This window comes from Brachyhypopomus gauderio, chromosome 4 (assembly GCF_052324685.1).
Source record: "Brachyhypopomus gauderio isolate BG-103 chromosome 4, BGAUD_0.2, whole genome shotgun sequence".
Lineage (NCBI taxonomy): Eukaryota > Metazoa > Chordata > Actinopteri > Gymnotiformes > Hypopomidae > Brachyhypopomus > Brachyhypopomus gauderio.
The window spans coordinates 8,834,994-8,857,771 of NC_135214.1; the positions used below are offsets into that span (position 1 = coordinate 8,834,994).

General features: G+C 40.5%; 2 protein-coding genes across 7 annotated transcripts in view; one reads left to right on the forward strand and one right to left on the reverse strand.

Annotated features, from left to right (window-relative positions):
- LOC143512096 (uncharacterized) overlaps window positions 1-16,647 on the reverse strand; it is a 42,846-nt gene extending 26,199 nt beyond the window's left edge. The window contains exons 1-2 of the mRNA XM_077002010.1: window positions 16,625-16,647; window positions 14,287-14,378 (exon numbers count right to left, since the gene is read on the reverse strand). Of these exons, the coding sequence (XP_076858125.1) occupies window positions 14,287-14,378; window positions 16,625-16,632 (100 nt within the window). The 5' untranslated portion in view covers window positions 16,633-16,647. The remainder of the gene's footprint in view (window positions 1-14,286; window positions 14,379-16,624) is intronic.
- LOC143512094 (polyprenol dehydrogenase) overlaps window positions 1-22,778 on the forward strand; it is a 36,044-nt gene that overhangs the window by 11,531 nt on the left and 1,735 nt on the right. For 3 of the 6 annotated variants that reach the window (XM_077002006.1, XM_077002007.1, XM_077002008.1), the window contains 5 exons: window positions 1,918-2,163; window positions 2,840-2,908; window positions 14,735-14,836; window positions 16,741-16,948; window positions 21,825-22,032. In XM_077002006.1, the coding sequence (XP_076858121.1) occupies window positions 2,118-2,163; window positions 2,840-2,908; window positions 14,735-14,836; window positions 16,741-16,948; window positions 21,825-22,032 (633 nt within the window). In that variant the 5' untranslated portion in view covers window positions 1,918-2,117. The remainder of the gene's footprint in view (window positions 1-1,917; window positions 2,164-2,839; window positions 2,909-14,734; window positions 14,837-16,740; window positions 16,949-21,824; window positions 22,033-22,778) is intronic. The other 3 variants (XM_077002009.1, XM_077002004.1, XM_077002005.1) reach the window with 1 other exon arrangement.

Consider the following 22,778-nt stretch of genomic DNA (forward strand, 5'->3'; position numbering starts at 1 on the left):
GCACACACACACACACACACACACTATCAATGGGGATGCATGTTATCATAGGTAAGGTAACAGTGCACACACACATTCAATGGGGATGCATGTTATAGGTACACAGTCAGGATGCATTTTATCATTTTATTTGATCATAGCTGGAGTAACACTGCACACTCACACACACAACTCGTCTCATGTTTCATGACGTTCACATTCGGTTATCCCTGACCTTTTCTGCTCTTGTAAAATGATAAAGATGAGAGTGTGTTATGTAGCTCACCCCAGGGTTCTGTGGGCCTCTCTATTCACTGCCCACACTGAAGAAGAATGAGCTTGCACAGACATCAGTGAAGATCAAGCAATGTTATCTGAATAGTCTGATGCATGCTGCATGATCCGCAACAGGCATTGCACTCATGCAAAAACGCTATCACATGCAGGAAGGCTAATTTATATTGGAAGACAGAGTATGAAAGTGAGTGCAAAGCCTCTTCTAACTATATTGAAGAGCCATGACTGGCAAAGAGTTTCCTGGTAATTAGTAAATGTTATTTAACTGCAGTGAGAGACATGTGTGAGTCTTCTTTATTAGAAAGCTTTCTGTCACCACTGGAATTTCCTGACTGCTGTGCAGAACTGATTTGTGCTTTGTGGAATGTACATTGAAAACTGCCTCTTCTTATTACAGCTTCCAGGCGTTCTCAGAACATGAGCACTAAATATCATTAAACACCCCCTTCTCACTAATATTTCACTTGGTCTTAGACAGGTAATGTAGACTAATACACACAGTAGGTTTTGTCTTTGACTGAAGACATTGGCCCTAAACAATGGAGGTTTTATCCATTAAGATACTTAAAGTAATAATTGACATCATTGACAGTGTGCTGTAGTCCAAGACTAAATCAGACCCAATAATACAGCCTTGTGATAGGAAAAAGGGCATCTTTAGCTTTGATTTGTATGATACCATGGGCTGGGTCTGCTCCTCCCTCATGGTGCTTTCAGCAAGCTTTTCCCCAATCTGGAAAACCTCTTACTAATGGTTGCCTTCACTGTGAGGCTGCTGTGAATGTGGAACATTCAGATGTAATTTTAGCAAGAAAACACATTTTTTCGGAATTCTGCTTAAATTTCACCTTTAATAAAATATAGCCTATATCATCATTTCATTACATTATCAGGTTGACACTAAATGTATGGGAAAACTTTAAAGATAACTCCATCGGGCAACATATATTTCTGAGAGAAAATTTAGAAATTGTCCCAAAATGTGAAAATTATTGAGTGTACAGTATAGACTGCATTAAAAAGGCTGCTGTTAAATCCAGCCAGTATCATTAAAATAGTTGAAACATCCTGATAGTTTTATATGCTGTATTTTGTCTGAAAGAAAAATGGTTTTGAAAGGTAACTGAGCTGGAATTGTTAACACAGTCTGTTCAGTGAGCAGTGAAAACACTACAAATCTCTGGAGTGAGGCTGCATTCTATGTTGCTGTTTTCATGTACATATTGGTGTTTTGCATTATTGATACCGTAAAGGTCATTTTATCGTTGTGGCTTCACTGTGTGTGTGTGTGTTGTGTGTGTGTGTGTGTGTGTGTGTGTGTGTGTGTGTGTGTGTGTGTGTGTGTGTGTGTAAGGTGTTTGGGTGTGGTGTATGAAGTCAATGAAATGCTGAAATAAAACACTGCTAGACATAATGAAATGTACTACTGTGAGATATGCATCAAGTGCCTACTGATGCACACAAGTGCAGTGTTATCAGCTAGGTAATGAACTCTAACGGTTATCTCACACAGTGTAAAGCACAATATGTAACGACATTTATAATGACACACAATTTATTGCCTAGTAGTAATAAGATAATCAGCACAGATGTGTCAGCAACAGCCATCTGGCCCTCTGCGATTGTTTATTTTCTATTCAGAAGCCTCTGTGGAACTGGGGAACTATCAAGAACAAGAACAGGCATGGGGATGAGTATCCTTAAAACATAACCCCAGCAAAGATGACTGTGATGATGTGTTTGCATTCATGCCATTCAGTTTCCAAAGAGAGCAAAACCTTGACACACAAAATTATGGTCTGTTTTTGTTCAGAGGAGATTTACAGAGATAGTAAAATAAAATGAACTGTGATCTTAAAGACTTTCTGGAATTTCTCTGTAAGGAGAGTAAGTAAAGGTTTATCTGTGTAGTGTTTTGCAACACCTATACAAAACACTTGACTGGAAAAAGATACAGAAATAAGACTATAAAATAAGCTCCAGTGTTCCAGTGTGGTGTGTATTTGAATATTTTTGTAGCTTCCCTATAAAGTACTAAATGACAAAAAAAAAGTATGTATGTTCTTTATCCTGATTTTGTCTTTCTCCTAATTTGTGAGTTATTTAATAGGATTAATTAGGTTATGTATTTAATTCCCAGTAGCCAAAAATATTACTAGGCAAATTACTGCCTTTGGGTGTTGATGCTCTGAGACTAAAATAGACATAGTCTACTTTGGTTTGATCCCTTCCTCACACTGTGGATTTACTGTTAACTAAATAGTACCTGTGGTACCTGTCATATCATTTCTGAAATATCACAGAAAACTGACAAAGCATTTTCTAAATCAGGCTAGTATTTTTATGAGATCATGTTTAAATTCATTATTTCATTAGTTTAATGAAACCTGGACATGTAGAGAAAGATTTCAACAATTAATGGTGAGTGCATTTTGTGCTCCTTAGGCTCATCATTCTCATCATCAAAGCAGTATTATACGGGTTGTTTCTTAATTTTAGCAATGAGCTTTTAGCAATAGTTATGTGATTGCTGTAAGCCATAACGTGTGCTCTCTCTCCCCAGCCTCACATGATGAACAACAGGGTCTGGCTGCTGTGAAGAGTATTCGGGAGGAGCAAAGCGGAGCTCATGGTGAGGATATAGTTTTAATTTATTTTACTCTATATTTGCACATGTACACTCTTCAGCTGCTCCACTCTCAGAAGGGGTGCCTGAAGGTGCTAGAGGCAAGAGATTTTATGCATTCCTGTGTGTTCTGGTTTGAGTTGTAGCTGCTCAGACGTTCTGAGGAGCTTTTGGGTTTGCAGGATCTTGGTAGAGATTATTCAGGTTTGTTTGCAAAAACACATGCCGTGCCTTATGCGCCAAAGCAGAACACCTGTTTGCCATCTCAGAAATTACTGCTTGATCTACATTTGGGGGAAGATGTTTGTTAGCAATCTGTTCTGAATTTGTGGTGCAGCATAACTCGCAGGCATAACATTCAGGGATTTCTTCACCACAAAGGGTACATGGACATAAATCCACAGCAGTCCTGGTTTTCCTAAACTCTTATTTACATTGCGAAGTATGGTTTCTTGCCTTTCAGCATTGGCACTTTTCTTATTATTGGTATTTTATGGCAAAATCGAGTGTTCATTATTCTTTAGGAAAGCCAGAGTGTCAAGATTGCCTGTCCTCAGAGAGTGTGCCACCAGGCCAATGATGTCAGGAGCATGCTAATCTACACCAGCTACAGGTTGAGGGAACACAGTGGAGTATTAAACAAGTTAAACATCCCCAGGAGGGTCATGTGAAGTCACGACAGGAGTTGTAGCCAGTCATCGCTGTAGAAGAAACAGCATGGTACTCTCATTACACTGGTGTGAGCCTGTCTGTTGTAAGCATTTCCACTGAGCGCCTGTCTGCTGAGAACCTCAGATTACAGACATGCAAGTTAAATCTTCTAAGAGAAGAAGAACACAAGGCAACTCAGTAGGCAATAATAACCTTTATTTCTTAGGTTTAATTGTATTTGGGAAAACTAACTTCTGTTGACTGAAGAGACTTTCACATCACTGCCTCTGTTCTATGTGCAATTATCTTTTAACCTCTCTTTCATGCCAAGCAAACTCTACAAACAATTAGATGTGCAAGTAATTACATCTCTCTGTCAGTGTTGCATTTTAAGTAGCTGTAATAATGCCTAATGTATTTCTCAGTAAACAAAGGCCATGAATTAATCTTTCATTGTATCATATATCAAACATTCATATGCTCATATAAAATATATACTAAAACTTTAACTTAAATTAATCGACAAAAGAAAGACTAATCTGCACTTTAAAACAATTTACAAAAGAAGTGACATTGTTTTTAATCCAGTTGATAAAGGTGGAATTCTTGTTTGAAGAAATTACATTTACAGGAAGGAAACAAGCACACAGTGTTCTGATACCAGCTTTTAACAGGAACAACTTTCCTCAGTTATAGTCCTTCAATCAATCCACTAATAACCAGTGCTTAATTTATAAATCAAACGATGCCGGAACGCAAACAGCGGACAACATAAAATGTTACCGGATCGAGGCAGACAGTTACCGGAACACACGCTTCAAAATTAAAGAGTTCCCGGATCCTGTTCCGGCAGGATCTGGCTCAAATTAAGCCCTGCTAATAACCATGCTTTTTCAGCAGGACACCTCCCTGATTTTGCACAGAATCTTAATGTAGATAATCTTCAGTGTAGCCATTGTTGACTTCTCCCTAAATTTAAGGAAAAACAGTCCTGGATGTCCTATTGCATCTATTTATTTGGCTATTTATTGGACAGTTGGGGGTTCACATCCCAGTTCTGCCATGCTGCCATTTTTGGGCCCTGGAGCAAAACTCTTAACCTGTCAGCTCCAGGACGGGCATATAAAGCCCGACCCTGCACTCTGACCCCAGCTCACAAAGAAGATGGGATATGGAAACAGAAACATTTCATTGTACTCTAAACGTGTACATGTATATATGACCAAATAAAGGCATTCCATCTGGCCTAGATCTTAATCTACTTTTCCAGCCCAGCAGAAATAATATATCAGTTTATTAATGACATTATTCACCCAACTATTCAGTCCTTACCTACATATGTTAAAAACACTTCACATTTTCCACAATCCTTAAATGCCTGAAAGAACATATATACCCTGCCAACTCCTTAAACGTCACATTTATACACATCATCCCTAATGAAGATGTAAGATCTGGAGGGGCCTAAATTGCAGTGTAGGACAGTGCAGTGTTCATTTCTAGGAGATATCTGACAGTGGGTCTTCATCAGCTGTTTAAGCAGTATGCTTCTGGAATTCTCTAAAATCATAAGATTCCATAAGGGTGTAAAGTTCTGAGACTGTATATCAGTTATTTGAGTTTTCTAACTTCATTGCTGCCATGTGTACTGTACACACCCTTCAATGTTCTTATTATGCATTATATACTGTATGTTATAATGCATTCTCATACATTACTTTGGCAGTTGGTGCTTTGGCAGTTTTTTCATGGGTGTTTTTCTCATCCCCGACGCCCCCTTTCCATCTTTCCACTGGTGTGCTGCCTTTAGATTTTGGATCTTGTGTGGAGTGCCCCATGCATTATGAGGAGTTTCCTGGTCTTGTTTGATAGATAGTTAGCATTTAATTATGAGTGTAGGTAATCCTTGTTGAATAATTCTCTTTTGCCATTCAGCTGGCCCTCTGGACCAGGCCATCTTAAATCTCTGTGAACAAACACAGCAGGACTTGATCTGTCTGCTGTAACAGAGCCTGAAAGGATAAACACTAAATGTGTGTTTTTGTCTTAAAGGTGGCTTAGCTGCTGCTCACAGTCCTGTAATGAACTCAAAGCTCTTTGTTCTGTAGAACTGGTCACTCCCAGCTGCTTTTTTTCCTGGAGAGGCAAATATGATCAGGAAAGTGGGTGTAGCCTGCTGTCCCACAAGCCAGTGTTAGTACTAAGCCAGTGCTAAGGCTGTATGTATGTACTGTATGTATGTTTTTTTACACTTAGTATATTTGTGTAGTTTGTGCCATAAGCTCACTGGGCTGAAGAAAATCCTTGACCATCTGTTTAAAGATGTGATCTGTCACTTTTCAGAAATAAACCTGGGCACATGAAGCAACTCAAATAAACAAAAAACCCTCATCTCTCGAACTCTCTCCCCCCTTTGTGTGTGCGGTCATCAAGCTTCCTGATGGTAGAGAGGAACAGCAGGGATCCTGCACTCCTGCTGTTTGCGAGCAAGACAGTCTGCTGCTAATTATAGTACTGGACCTAACTGCAACTGTGTAAGATACGATGTAAGTGACCCGCAGAAGTTCATTTTTCTGAACACCTAAAGGCATACAGACTAAGGATGTGACAATACATTGCCCTACAGTTGGAATCTGGCAGATGAAATGAAAAATTAGTTATCTGCTGATTATTTATGTAAAGTTGAAGGTCAATGCTGATGGTTTTATATCAGTCAAAAGGGAAAGAGAATAATGAAAATAATTCCTTTCATGATGCTTCTATCAGAGAAGCTGAAACTGCATTATTGTTTCAGTTGAGACGGAGGAATTTTGGAGAAGAGTGTGGCTCTGCCAATATTGAAGCACCAAGAAGCCATGAAAAGACCTGCTGTAGGCCAGGCCTCAGGACTTCCAGCTTATGGGTCTAGCTGGGAGACCATGACTCAGCTGATCATGGCCACTTAGTACAATCATAGAAGCATGACTGTGTGTCAGAAGCTGCAGAGGACTATTTTATACACTTCTGCACTTTTATTCTGAACAAGATGTGGAGCACCATGAAGTCCTGTTTATATGAAGTCCAGTACAATGTAGTACAATGCAAGTGCATCTTGGCACTTTTTGGTTTCATTATCAGTCATTGGTATAAGCACAGCATGGTATAATTCAGGTGTAACTATTAGTTTGCCAATCAGTCAATCATGTTTTTTTGTAATGTTCAGTCCTGACACAGCTCTTCCTGTACTATTGTACCTTTTGCTTAGACGTCTAAAGCCTGATTTTATTACTCAGGTTAAGCTACACTACAAGCTTACTGGCCATGGCATACACTGCTAAAATACTAGTCAGTGTTAAGAACTGTAGAACAGGACTGTTTTCTGCAGTGCTTCTCCTGTCACAAAGTGCCTTGCACAAAGCTGCCACATTTCTTCAGACTGGACTCAGGCTATACCACCATCAGAGACGGTTGCCAGGGGTTATATTCTGTAGTTGTCTTACATCCAAATTTAATTTGTGAAGATGATTGACAACAAAATCGCTTTTAAACCCCTTTTTATTCATTTTTACAAATATGCTTTTTATGCTTTTAATCAGATCTAGTTTTCACTGTAAAATTCAGTGAATCCAAAAGACACCTGTGTGAAACCTGTTTGAACAAGTGGAACATCCATCATCTTATTAGATATCACCTAACTATGTACTATGTAGCATTTTAAAGGTTGATGAAGCTTCACGTGCAGGGCAAAAGTGTCGAGTGAAAAATTCAGCAAGTGGGACAGCTATTTCAGCAGGATTTCACCATATTACAGGGGCATGTTACAGGGGCAACAGTGTAATGTAAAGATCTGAGGTAGAATGCCTATGGAACTACATGGAACTACATGACTATGGAACTGGAGTCAACAGTGTACCAAACAGCATCCACAGTGTAATAATCAGCGTCCACAGTGTAATAAACAGCATCCACAGTGTAATAAACAGCGTCCACAGTGTACCAAACAGCATCCACAGTGTAATAAACAGCGTCCACAGTGTACCAAACAGCATCCACAGTGTAATAAACAGCGTCCACAGTGTAATAAACAGCATCCACAGTGTAATAAACAGCGTCCACAGTGTAATAAACAGCATCCACAGTGTAATAGACAGCATCCACAGACTTCAGCATCAGTGCAGCAAACCCTTAAAATGCATCATCTGAAATCACAAGTGCTGATGAATAAACTGCTTCAAATTACTCACAAGGCCACACATGCACAGAACCAAAAATAAACAATTCTCATAATTTTACATTTGGAAATAACTCGAAAGCTATACCAGTAGTGTCAGGCACAGTCACACAAGTGCTCAGCAGGGGGCGCCACTCGTCACCCTCCCAAACAGGCATCTAGTGTGAAGTTTCCAGCTAGCTGTAGCCAGGTTGCTCCTGATTATCTGTGACAACAAAGCTGGGAATGAGGGCATGGGCCACAGCAGGGTCAGAAACTGACCCATGGTGCAGAGCTGGAGGATGGTCAGCACAAATTGTACATAGCAGCAGATATATACTTTACACAGTGATTCTAATTCATCAGATGCTTGTAATGAAGTGGGTTGGGAATGCAATGCTTTAAGCATGAGTCACTTGTGCACTTATATGGTGACGCTGATAAACGACACCATCTAGTACAAAGAAATATAGCAACTTCTCCCTAATTTAGCAGCTGTAGTCAACTCCCACCTACACCACTCACAGCTGTGTCTCTTTTCATAGAAAGGACACTTTGATGTATGTGTGCTATATGAATGTAATCTCATCTCAGAGGTATTCTCTTTCCTGAGGGCTCTGAAGTGGAGTGCAGAGGCCTGAGGGGCGTGCAGCTAAACTGCTGACCCGATTAACTCTTTCAGTCTCATTCTTTGCACCTTCGTCACATTTCTGATGGGCTCAGAGCAATACTGGCTGTGCCTTGCGCCCTGTCTGAGAACAGTATGTCAGTATTAATTGTATATGTAAAACAGTATTAATTGTATATGTAAAAATACAATTTAATGGTGTCTCTGAATACAGCATTTTTTACTCCGTATGCCACACTGGTGCAGGTAGCAATGTTGTTTGTTTGTTTTTTTCAAGATCATTATGCTTAATGCCATTGTTTTTGTACTATTAGGTTAAAATGTTAGTTAGGAATCATGTGTTTCATGACTTTACATGTGTAGAGGTTCTCCAGTAGAACTTCCTTATACTCCCCGACAGAGGCCTGCTGCACTGAGAAGTTGAATATTATGGTAGAATTTAAACATTATGGAAGTTGAATTTAAACATTATTTTGTTTCAAGAAACTAGAAAACTAGGAATTGTCAGAATCTAGAAGCACATATCTGAAGTACATATCAAGAGGAATCAGTATTCTGGCAGTTAAATACAGTTTGTCTGTGTTATGTGTTTTGATGGATGTTATTTTGCCTTTGTTATCCTTACTCTCCTTGTGATTCTATGTCTCTCTGTCTCTCTTTTTTTTTGAAGCATTTGTTGTTTGAGGGTGAAAGGCCAATATTGTGATTACAATTAAACAATATATTGTTCAACTCTAGATGTAGTAACTTCAGTCCCAGATGGGACTCTTCTCCAGGTTGGCTGTGATGGAGTGTAAATGAGGTTAGCTGTCTCCCTGAGGCTTTGGGAGACAAACTGGAAGCTACAATATGGCCTTATTATTTCCACTTTTCTACCAGTTACTCCTGCACATCAGATAACACAAAAACAGTTGTATATTATGTGAAAAGGAGGGAGGCCTTGTCTGCTGGCATGGCTTTCTACCTCAGCTGGTGGGTGTGTGGCTAGTCAGATGTGTCTGTGTGGGTTTGTGTTTGTTGGGGAAGGCTATCCAAACCTACTGTTGTTATTTGTTGGGAGGGTTGTCCCAAAGTTAATGCACACTTAAGTGGAATGGTAGTGTCTGGACAGAGCGGAGCGGACTCTGGAGACGGCTGTCTGCACCCCTGTAGTCCTTATGCACATGACTGAGGAGCGAAGTGATTTCACAAAGTCCTCTGCCAGCCTTAAGTGCAGACATTTGTGGGTGATTTTGACTTTCCACATGGGGAAATTGGTGCAGCGTGGAGCCAATACTACAGCAGACTAAAAGATTAGAGAGGCATTTGGGTAATTGTGGGAAAATGTATGTCACTTCCGCAGACTAGACGTTTTTTGTCTTTAATCCCAACTGCAGTGATCCTGTATAACGCATCATGATGTCATGAGTCACTTGGACACTTTACTGCTATCACTTATGCACACAGTGTACTTTTACATATGGTACAAATCTATTTTATTTATATACAATCCCACCCATAATGCATACTATGTATTAGGGGTGGGAATCTCCAAGCACTCTACGATTCGATTCGATTATAAAATGATTATTGATGCATCTTGGTAGTAGCAATCCATGATGAATTAACTTCAATTTTATTTCCATTTTAAAACTCCCATTTTATTTTATTTAATCAAACGAAAGCAATATGGCAAGTACAAGGCCACACTCCAGAGAACTGAACAAAGAAATACAAACTGAAAAAGTGCATCTGTAGCAGCATGTTTGCAGTAAATTAACAGATTTCAACAAATGCCAACTCTTAACCAACATTATGTGCAAACAACAAACAAATATGTGGTACCAAAACCACAGCTTCCACACAAGAGTAGAATTATGTGCTAGCAGCTGACTTAAAACAATAATGTGATAAAAAAGCGAATTATTTCGAATAATTTCGAGTACATGTATAAATATTTAACTTAATTAAGTTTAACGTGCTGGGAAATATAGAAATGGACCTTGAAAGTGACGTACAAGTGCTTTAATTCCACCTTGTAAAGGTGTATGAACCCTTCAAACATGACTTTGTTCATTGAGCTGAGGCGTGGCGCGCGCGAAGTTACAAAACTCGAGAGGTGCACGACCTCGCAAATCGACAGCACGAGAGACCCGCGCGCACGGACGAAGTCACCGCGATTACGTCATTTTCGCCGTGCGGACCCTTGCAAGTATAAAACCAGGCTTCAGTAAGTTAGTGTCGGCTGGATTTGCCGCTCTTCTTGCGTCTTTGTTATGTGCGCAGCTAACGTCTAGACAATCGATTGTTGTCATTTGTGAATCGACAACTACTAAACTAAATCTACAATCTACTAAACAATAGATTTGTGAAATAGTGTTTTGATGTATATGTCTATATGTGTATTGCTATATTTTTCTTTTTTATTCTATTTTTATTTTATTTCATCCTTACCTGTACTTGAGCTGCTGTAATGTACAAATTTCCCTGAAGTGCGATCATTAACACTAGGAACCCGACGGCCGCGAAAATTTTCGCAAGGCTTAAATTATTTTCTCTTATCTTAAGTTGTATTTGGTGCCCTTTGGGATAAATCAGTCATCTAAACTCAAACACAAGTCATGAGCAGCAGCATCCATGTGCAATGGTGAGAAGTTCAGAACAATCCTATGTTATCTCCTGTTGTCATGTTACAGCCCCAGACCCCTACCTTCGTGTGTGTATGTGTAGTCTGTGTCTATTCATGTCCATATATGTATGTCCATTTGGTGTGGTTACTGTTAGGTAGGGAGCAAAGTTATCCTGTCTTCATGTTTGGCTATTTGAGGCCACCGTAGCCCCACTATGCCTTGGGGCGGTTTTCCCTGTTTACCGGCAAGTTCAATCTGCAGTAAAACATACCGCGACCTCGCTCTTGTCTGTCTCCTCATTATCAAGCTAACTAAGTAAATACACGACAACTTGGCAACGAGGATGTGTCTGATCTCATGTGTGGAAGTTTGGAGTGTTCATTTTTGTAAATAGATGTTTCGTTTCCTCAAGTTACTCGCATAGTTGATTTTTTATTTTTTTTTGTTGGAATGAGCGATACCTCAGCCGACGAACGTGCGGGAGGAAGTAACAACAGCCTAGCACTGCCAGTGCCACCTGAAAACAACACCGAACAGCAAAGTTCATATCAAGCGACTGTCAACGAGGCCATGTTATGGATGTGGCCAACATGGCCATCCTGCAGCAGAGTGCTGGTCTAAAAAATTGGAGTGCCGTGCCTGTGGGGAAAAGGGTCACATTGAAAAGGCCTGCCGTGGCAAGAAAAAGGGAACTCAGTCAATGCAGAAAAACACTAACAAACAAAAGAGAGTAGCTGCACATAAGAAAACAGTGCATGTGGTGGAAAAAGAAAATAGTGCCAGTGAATCCACAGACGACGAGTTGCCCCTTCACATTCTGTCGCTGACTGGAGGATCTGACAGCTACTGGACGACACCCTTGCTGGAGGGTAAACCAGTGCAGATGGAAATCGACACGGGGGCAGCAGTGTCACTGGTTTCAGAGACAGTGCATCAAGAACACTTACACCACTTACCAATCCAACCAGCACGAGTGGTGCTGAAGACCTACACAGGGGAGACAGTAGCTGTCAAGGGCTTGGTCAAGGACCAAGTGGAGTTTAACAGACAACGCGTAAAGCTGCCCTTATATGCCAATATCACTAGGTAATGATATTGACTCCTGTAGTTTAGTAGTTGTCTGACTCAATGGTGTCTTGAATTCTGGCCTATTCGTACTATTACCTAGGATGTATTCTGTGATCAGAAGCAAAGCACTTTGTAAGTCGCTCTGGATAAGAGCGTCTGCTAAATGCCGTAAATATAAATGTAAATATGTTGTCTGAGGAAGTTACCCGTCCCTACTAGGCCGCTCATGGATGGATAAGGTGCAGATCGACTGGCCTACCATCCACATGCTGAGTCGAGGAGAGTCTGCTCTAGAAGCTTTATTAAAGAAACACGACGAACTCTTCACTGAAGGACTAGGGCACATGAAGGGTATTACTGCAAGGCTGTCCCTGAAACCAGGCAGCAACCCCCAATTCATTAAGGCGAGACCGGTCCCATACGCACTGCGACCAAAAGTTGAAAAGGAGCTGGACAATCTGGTGAATAGTGGGGTGCTCGAACCAGTGTCTGTCAGTGACTGGGCTACCCCAATCGTGCCCGTCCTTAAGTAAAAAGGGAAGCCTACGAATTTGCGGTGATTTCAAAGTGACTGTTAACCCAGCCTTGCAAAATGAACTCTTGTCTGTCTCCTCATTATCAAGCTAACTAAGTAAATACACGACAGTTATGTGTGTGTTTGTTCATTTGTCGCATCTGTCTCATTTTAATGTGTTGCACTTGGGTCTTGTTATGTTTAAGTATTTACTGTGTGTCTGTGTTCTGATCTGTGATTGTCTTTGTTGATTGTCTTTGTCTCTATTTGAGTCATTCCTTGTTGCGTGTGTCTCTCATTAATGTTACTAAGCGCTACCGTGTTAATTAATAAATGTATCTTTTTTAATCAATGCCTTGGGCTTGTCATACCTGTATTATCTCCTGTATTGTCTCCTGCATTGTCTCCTATATTATCTCATTTATCATCTCATTAGCTATCTCCTCTCTTATCTCCTATATTAGGATATTGCTTGTATTATCTCCTGTATTACCTCCTATATTATCCCCTATGCTATTTCCTATATTATCTCTATTATATTACACTACCTCCTATATTACCTCCTTTATTGTCTAGTCCTCATTGCAACCCCATGCTTTACTGACACTATACTTTGAGTGCCACAATTCTGCTGACCTTGCTGTACTGTTTATGTATTAAGTACTCATTCAATTCAAAGCACACTAATCCCAGTAATGCAATTAACCTAGAAAGTTTTTTTTGCTGCAGTCATTTTCCTACAGTTGTCCAGTTTTCCCTCAGTTTACCCTTAACAGGAGTTGTTTATGGCTGTAAGGTGATGAATACTGCCAATTCTTCTGTTTCTTGGTCAAGTCAGGAGTTTTCTTTAGATTAGCACAGAATCTTTATTAGGAGCTAATTACCTGTTTGTTGGTACCTATAAGGTTGAAAAATCTTTAGGGTGACTGCGATGAATTCAAAGTAATCCAGTGTTTGTATTTTAGTGCTGCCAATTCCAGGTGCCGCAATTAAAAGTCCTCACCAGGATTTTGCTCAAGCTTGCTAGATTTTCTAATTAGCAATCCAGGTAAAATTAGTGGAATCAACACAATCCAGGAAGCCTGAGCAAAATCCTGGTGAGGACTTTTAATCGCAGCACCTGGAATTGACAGCACTAATATAAGAGACAGAATACATAGATCATATACACTCAGGAGCTACAACCGGGAAAGGCTAGGCAAGACGCTAGACTAAACATGAACACTATAACCAAAAGCATAAAACCAGAACTAAACAACCAACCTAAGAACATAGAGGTATGAGGAGCTTACAACGGAAGAGACAGGAGATACCAAGGGAAAGGGAAGACAATACTAAGGAGTTTAACAGGCACAGGGGGCGTAGAGGGATTGTACAGGGAATGAACACTGAATGAAACAGACCGGGCCACAATGCAGATGGGAAGCGACAACAAACATACACAGCAAGGCAGAGCATAGAAAGGATTTGATATATACACACACGCACGCACACGCACAGCATCAACAACAACAACCTAAACCAGACGGAAGAACTTACGAACACAATGACCGACAGAGGGGTTTAAATATACTGCAACATGGAGGTGAAACGAGACGCAGGTGGAAACATTGAGGACAGGGGCGTGGTAGACAGAAAGGAAACCATGAAGACAGGGAAACAATGTGGGGCAAGGGCAGATGACACGGGACTGGGAAGGAGGGCGGAGCTGGACGTGACACTTACTTTGGAAAACTGGTGTGCTTCTTGTGATAGTCTTAATGATGTATAAACAACAATCGTGAATATTCCCGGCCCCTGTCTGTAGCTCAGTCCTGCTTTTGGGGATAGCATACTCAGCACTGTCTAGAACTGGTCAGCAAATGCTTTAGCAAATACCTGTACTAAAGTTAGAAAGTAAAATGTTGAGGTAGCATCAGTTGAATTAGCATTCATCTCTTATAGCTAAGGGGTGCATTGTAGTCTCTTTTGGTCTCTCTATCTCTCTCTCTCTCTCTCTCTCTCTCTCTCTCTCTGGTTAGTGGTCATGTGAACTAATATTGAAAAATCAAATGGAATGGTGTCTAAGACATAATAAAATGTTTCACTCAGTCTGACTCTGTGTAAATAAGTCCAGGGGCCTTAATTTCTACTTTCTGCTCATTGTGTATGTCTCTGTGTGTTTTGTTCCCAGTGGACTTTGAGTTTGTTGACCTGGCCTCCCTCAGTTCTGTGCGACAGTTTGTGCGCAGGTTTCAAAATCGAGGGCTCCCACTGCACGTGCTCATCAACAATGGTGCGTTCCGCCTCCTGCCTGATTAGCCTGCCTCTGGTCTTTCTGTCTATTCTAATGAGATTCTGTTCTAATGCTCTAATTTACTTTAAATATTGCATATTAGTAGTAATCATTATATACATATATGTATATAAAATATTTCTAATATACACTATTTTGCCAAAGTATTCACTCACCTTCCTTGACTCACATATGAGTTTAAGTGACATCCCATTCCTAATTCATAGGGTTCAATATGACGTTGGTCCACCCTTTTTGGGAAGGCTGTCCACAAAGTTTAGGAGTGTGTTTATGGGGATTTTTGACCATTCTTCCAGAAACTCCAACCCACAAAGTTGGGAGCATGGAATTGTCCAAAATGTCTTGGTATGCTGAAGCATTCAGAGTGCCTTTCACTGGAACTAAGGGGCCAAGCCCAGCTCCTGAAAAACAACCCCACAGCATAGTCCCCCCTCCACAAAACTTTACACTTGGCACAATGCAGTCAGACAAGTACCATTCTCCTGGCAACCGCCAAACCCAGACTCGTCCATCAGATTTCCAGATGGAAAAGTGCGATTTGCCACTCCAGAGAATGCGCCCCCACTGCTCTAGATTGCAGTGATAGTGTGCTTTACACCACTGCATCCGACACTTTGCATTGCACTTTGTGACGTATGGCTTGGATGCAGGTGCTCAACCATGGAAACCCATTCCATTAAGCACTATGCGTTTCACTATCTGCTGACCCCACTCCATCAGTTTACAGCTGAGTCCGATAATTTGAATGGGTGAGCGAATACTTTTGGCAATATAGTGTGTGTGTGTGTGTGTGTGTGTGTGTGTGTGTGTGTGTGTGTGTGTGTGTGTGTGTGTGTGTGTGTGTGTGTGTGTGTGTGTGTGTGTGTGTGTGTGTGTGTGTATCAGTCTGTGGTATAAATCAAGGTTGAGCATGATGTTTGGGATTTCCTTTGTGTTAAAAGTCAAGTAAAATCACAAACTCTCAAATCTTAAAATCTGAAAGTCACCCATAACATCTGATTAAAATGCCCCACAGTGTTCTTATTTGAAATAACACTTCAACACTACACAATTCTGAATAGTTTGTAGTTTGGAACACTGAAAGCCAAAAGGCCATATAGATCAGCTGCTAAACAGAAATGTGTGGACAGAAGTGTGAGTTCCATAGATGGAGTCTGAGAACTGGGTGTGTGCACTTAGGGAACGAATCTGGCCTTCCACTGTAATGCATGAAAGCACAGTCACTTCCATCGCACCAAAGGTAAAGATAGCATTCATTCTCAAAACATTTCAGAACATTTTAATAGGTTTTCAGTTGAAAATTCATGAACTAGAACTTAAGCCAACAACTGTACTCCTAGAGATTTCTTTTCTCATCTATCTCTAACCAAAATCTATGACACCATATCCAGCTAATCAAGGACTCCTAACAAGACATGGATTAGATGGTTCAGTTGTAGTGGACTGGTGTGTAAAAGATTGTTTACATGAAGGAGCATGGGTGGTGACTGCTAGACTATACTGTATAGACTATTTGTAGTAATACTATTAGCACCTTAGTACTATGGTATTCTCTATACAAGGGTAAAGAGACAAAGTACTGTGCAGTTTAGATGTTTCTCTGCTTTTTCACACCTAATTCAGCTTACTAATAAATCAGCATGGTTTTAGGGAGTGGAACATATCAGGGAAGACTCTAAACTGTACAGTGTTGCCACCTTTTGGGTACTGAAATTGCCCACCCCAGCTCTAGGAGGACATGGCAGAAAAACAAGAAAAAGCTCTTACCTTGCCATCTGCTTGAAAGGAGTCCCCTCTGTACTGTTCAGTTGTAGTTTTTTCAGTTTTCCTAATGGAAACTTGTCACCAACGGCACACAGTAATACTGAGGTATTCTGTCTCAGCGGCCGTTATGCTGGTCCCCGAAGGCAAGACAGATGACGGTTTTGAGCTGCACTTTGCCATCAACTACCTGGGGCATTACCTGCTGACCCGCTTCCTCCTGGACACCCTTGTGAATTCTGGGAAGGATGAGGCGTGTTCTAGAATCATCAGCATCTCCTCCTCAGCACACTACACAGCCAACAAAGACTTCCTGTTCCTCAGAAAAAAGTGAGTGTGGAACTCTTAAAAATGACTAATATACTTTTCGCTTTGAGGTAAGGCTGGGCGATATGAACTCAAATCAATATCATGATTACTTTAACATTTTTATGGAGCTTTTTTAGTGTCACTTAGGATGAGCAAACAAACTCGATGTGTAAGGTTCAACGTTATCGCTAAACAGTATTCTGAACTAGTAATTTAGAGCTGTCTAGCTGGATGTCGGCTAGTATCTTTCACTCAGCATAATTTTCAAACAAACGTTATGAACCATCTTCATTTCAACAAATGCAACAAATGGCGATTCGGAGCTCGTCTGGATGATTTAAGCGAGTGGCCGATACGCAGAGTCACCCAAAAGACTCTTTAGATGCCTGTCAGCAGAGGCAGGCGACGTTTCTGGACAGCGGAGGCCACAGTCACACAGCACTGGCCACACTAAGTGCCACGATTATGTGGCAGCTGCCACAAGGTGCAATTTCTGGGTGGCACAGTGGTCACTTTTGTGCTCCTTACATGCTACTTACACGCCAAACAGGGACCACACTCTTACAGGAAATTTAGCAGAAAGATGCGCCTCCCAATGACCTCTGATATGTTTTGTGATTGGCCAGATGCAGTTCGATTAGCTCTGAGTTTTGTTTGCTCATCCTAAGTATCCCGGATGCATTCCTGACCCGAATTTCAACCTGAACCTGTATTTCGACCCGAACCTGAATTTCGACCCGAACCTGAATTTCGACCTGAACCTGAATTTTAACTTGAATTTTTGCATACCTGAATGAATTTTACAGACTGTTTTTTCAAGTAATAACGATTTCAGGTACAGGTTCTGGTAACACTAAAAAAGCTCCGTACATTTTACCTCGATTACGGTTAATGAACGATTTTGTTTTTTTGCCTTATAGTTCACTGACAAGTGTTCATTAAAGCTGGTCTATTTTTTCAAACGAAAGAGGTCATATAGTGATTATATTTACAAAAAGGATGCTGACTGGACTGGGCGGAGTAATGGATTTACACGTGCTTTACAATAGTACATGAAAAGAAGTACATTAATAGTTTGCAAATTATTAACATATACCATATTTTCTCTAATATAGAGCGCATCTCAATATAAGCTGCACTATACCGAAGTTCACATCTGACCACATGACTTCGAAGTATTGCAGCAGTCTTATGTCTAAATGTCTAGTTAGGACAAAACTAGAGTGCTCAATGAACTTAGTTATAATCACTGTACCTCCCGAGTATCTGTAGCGTCTTTATGCGTGTGCTAATGAGGAGAGTCGGAATTTGGCACAACACATGTTGGTTTGAAACAATTTATCCGTCGTGCCTGCTGCTTGCATGTGCTAAATGAAAATGAGCACTTTCTTCTTTGATTTACAACTTTGACCTACCACGTGATTCACTTTCTGCTCTGCCCCCTGACGGGTGAAGAAAAACCTACAGAAAAGCCGCACCTCATTATAAGCCGCATGGTTCAAAGCTTGGGAAAAAAGTAGCAGCTTATAGTCCGGTAATTAAAAATATAATTAAAAATACTGTAATTTTATTAAGTATATATCAAGTATTTTAAGTAGGCCTGTGTACTATATGATATAATTAAAAGCTATAAACCTAAATAACCGACATGGGCAAAATTATGTTGGCAATGAATGAATGTATTTTTGATTAATTGCCCAGCTCTTCTTTGAGGATTATGGACTAAATGCTATGAGATATTTTTCTGTGTTATGCTTATGTATGTGTTTCTCCACTAATGGTGAGAGATGATGATTCTGTGAACATTATCTTACAAAAGCTCCAACTGATACATGTAAAAGTGTTCAATTCAACTCACTTCTCTTATCTACCTAAGCTAGCAATCTGAATATAAGACAGTACTATTGGAAGATATGCCTACTACTATGCACTACATACATGTATGTCTCACTACATACATAAAACCCAGCAATCCCACTACAAGATGCAACTGTTGGTATAAGACCATGTAGTGGGACCATCTTTTTCTGGCATTGTCTTATAGTTCTTGGAAGATGGAAGAAGACATCTCTCACTCTACAACTCTACATAGGTTGTTTCATTGTTGTGTTTTGTCTTAGTCAAGAGTGTGGTGTGCCATGTCTATGTCTGTCACATGAGCTGGAGAGTTAGTAGTAATAAAGAGCTTGCTGAGTGTCAGTCCACCAACAGAAACCCTCGCTCAGTGTCCCTAAGCTTTCCATGGGTTTTGCTCAGATCAAGAATCATAATTTGTTGTAAACACACAAACACCCCACAGTTGACTGTAGATCTGACACAAACAGTACACCTCAAAACAAGAAAATGTTGACTGTGAAGTTTAAACATCAATATAGTCCTTACAGTATATACAAAAATGCTGAACAAACAGGACCTCAAACTCTTCTGCCTTTATCTTTTTTCTTACTACAAAACATAGAAGTTCTATTCTTAGCTTCGACTGTACGTAACTCAGTATACCCGCGGGTCCTTAAAAAGTCTTAAAATGTCTTAGTAATTTAGTTTTACATATTCAAGGTCTAAAAAGGTCTTAAAATGTCTGGAATTTTAGGAGGGGCGGCATTAAATATGTGTGTTGTTCAGTTTTTCTGTTTTATTTTACCAATGTATATCCCACAATAATGATCATTGCATATCGTGCAATATGCATATCGAGTCATTCGCTGCTAACTGCAGTTTAACTGTAAGTGCCAAAAATGATTTGTCTACTTACTGGGTAGGGCGACCAAACGTCCGTATTTCCCGGGACGTATTTCACGTCCTATCACAGGTTTTTTTTTAAGTGAGGAAATGTCCTGGTTTTTAAATTACCTTCATTGGACCATTACAATTTAAATTTACAGGCACTAGGGCACTGCGCACGGCACTGCATGTGCCGTAATCCCTGAGCCACGTCAAGCTTGGTTTATACTTGACACGTCGCGACCAGTGCGAGGTTCCGCGTGCCGACAATGACGTAATCGCGGTGGCTCCGCCCCTGCGCGAGGTCCCTGCGTGCTATCGCTTCGCAAGGTCGTGCACACCCCCCCCTTGAAAATTGGCAACCCTGGTATTTTTTTTTCTTGTGAGAGGTATTAAAAAGGTCTTAAAAGTCATTGAATTTGAGATTTAAAAATGTGCAGATACCCTGACGTAACTACACATTCTAGCAGCAGAGACGATGGCAGTCATGATTGGCTCTTCACTAAAGTCACCATAGCAGACAAGAACATCTCTTCAGGAGAAGGTGGAACATGCAGATGAGTCAGTCAGGTACAGATGGAGGGTCCATGGTGGTGAGACAGACAAGCAGGAATTCTCCTTCAAGGTCAAGTTTTGCATCAGTATCACAAGAGAAAAAAGTATAGTTGTACAGCTAGCTAGTGAAAGGAAACACAGACATATTTAGCTCTGTTTAAAATACACCAGACAGTTATATATCCTTAAAAGAATACAACAGAGCTTCTGAAGATGCTCTAACAGCTTAGCTAAAAGGAGCGAGCCAGAATGTAGCATGTTTATGAGGGCTGCATGAGACACCAGCACCCCTCAGCTCCACTCTCAACAAACCTGTGTGAACATTTGAGTTGAATCATGCCAGTTTGATCATTAGTTTGGTAATTAAGCTTTGATGCCTGTTGTTTTCATACATGGAAAACACTAATTCCATGCAATGCTGAAATTATTTCAGGACTGGATGATTTCAGGACTGGACTGAGGACCTATGACCTCTGAGCTTGCATGTACTGAGCTGCGGTACAGAAGAGACCGCAAGAGGTGGATGCCCTCTCATATAGCCTGAAGCGAGATTAGGAAGGGTTAAACGCTCCAGCTGGCCTTATAACACTTCTGTGAGCTTTCATGGCAATGTTTGCATTTGACTCACCCAATATGAATTTTCCCCCTGGGAAACCCCCAGGGAAATTGATTGGTTGCTGCTGTGTCTTTGTGTTCCCTTACAGAGCTATAGAGATAGAACTGTTCCAGCTTTGTTTGAACAGTGACAACTTGCCATAAAATGCATCTGGTGATTTGAAACCTAGGGGAACCAATCTGTGGAGAATGATTTCTCAGGGGAGTGGCATATGCATAAGAGCCCAAACTACTTTCTGTGCTATGCAACAGTTGTATGTTCTGGAGAGATACAGTACCCTCTTCGTCCCCACCCCCCTGCAACATGCACACTTTAATCTCTGTCTTGATTTTTCATCTGACCTGAGATGAGGTTCTGAGAAGCCATTAGGAGGTGGTGACGGGGTGAGCACACAGCGAAAGAACGTCTCATGTGTCAGCTTAAGAGCTAGAGATGGCTCAATGGCTCCGCCATTCTCTAGTGGAGTAAATGTTCATTGATTGTCCTTTTTAAGACTGAATCATTAAATATCTCAGACAAAGCTAAAAACAATTTTGTATCTACTGAATATGATGACATTTTTCTGAAAAAGAATGTTTTACATTTTCCCTGTTTTAAATGAACTGATTTAACATATTTTACCTGGTTCTGCAGAGTAGACAGAAACTGTCTTGGTTCATTTGGTTTGATTTCCATTTGAAATTCGCCAAGCGTGTAACTTCAAAATGATTGTCGTGCCCTATACTTTCAGATTCATTATCCACACTCCTGAATATCTGCAAAGTTTCATACACTGAGATAAAAAAAAACCCTCCAAAACTTTGAGATCTAAACTTAAAGCAGACATTTAAAGGAATTCTAAACTACAATTTATTGTTTGTCAGGCTATATTTAATTTATAAAAATTATCCTGAATTTGGGATTTGGTGAGATGTGAGATGGATCCTGGATTTGATCCTGCACTGGAGACTCATTCCGCTGACTGCTGAGCAGTGAGTGCCATTTTGTCTGTTCTCTGATCTGAAGGCAGCACTACAGCGCCCACAAGGCCTACGCCGACAGTAAGCTGGCTCAAGTACTCTTCACCTACCACCTCCAGCAGGAACTCCAGTTCTGTGGGCACGCAGTGACAGTCAGTGCCGTTGACCCAGGCATGGTGGATACAGACCTGTACCGCAATCTGAGCACCCTACCCAGACTGGCACAACGACCCATCGCTCCCCTCCTCTTCAGGGTAAGACCCTGCTGTGTGTGCAGTAGTGTGCTATTGAATTTCTTAGAAATTTATTTACGTGTTTTAATCAATACAACTTTGTTGTAAAAATATATACATGCATTTATAAGCAAAACCCAGGTGTTCCTGAGAATATTAGATCCTTAATATCCCAAAGGAGGTGCCTAATATGTGTACTATAAAATATCTAATATATCTGCTCTGATATGCATGATTACATTGATTGCAATCATCTGCCACACAAGGTCTTCTGTGGGTCATTGAGGAACTCTTTACCAGAGTAATGAGCATTGTAGAGATCCTTTTAAATTTCCCCCTTCAGAGTTTCCATGTCCTCAGAGTGTCAGTCTTTTCACATTTCCAATCTATACCTTTATTTCCAAAACATCCTTTCCACACTAGCTTCAGAGGAGGATCTGATTGTCACCTTTTTCTTATTTTGGCATGATAAAAGTCAAGAACTTTACTAAAATACAAACAGAAAATACAGTAAATAGGTACACACACACAAAAAAAACACAGTTATCTGCAAAAATGGCTGCACAAAAACGTCAGTATTTAACGTTTATAACGTTTACTATATTTAATGTTCCCTTGTCACTAAGGACATTTTGAAATCTTTTATGGAGACTGTCTTGAAGTTTTCTGAAGTGATTTTTGGTACCATTCTATTCAGGTTACCTTTAGGTTTAGGAGAGTGAGATTCCTGCTATTGCTCAAGTATACAGTCGGGAAAATAAGTATTT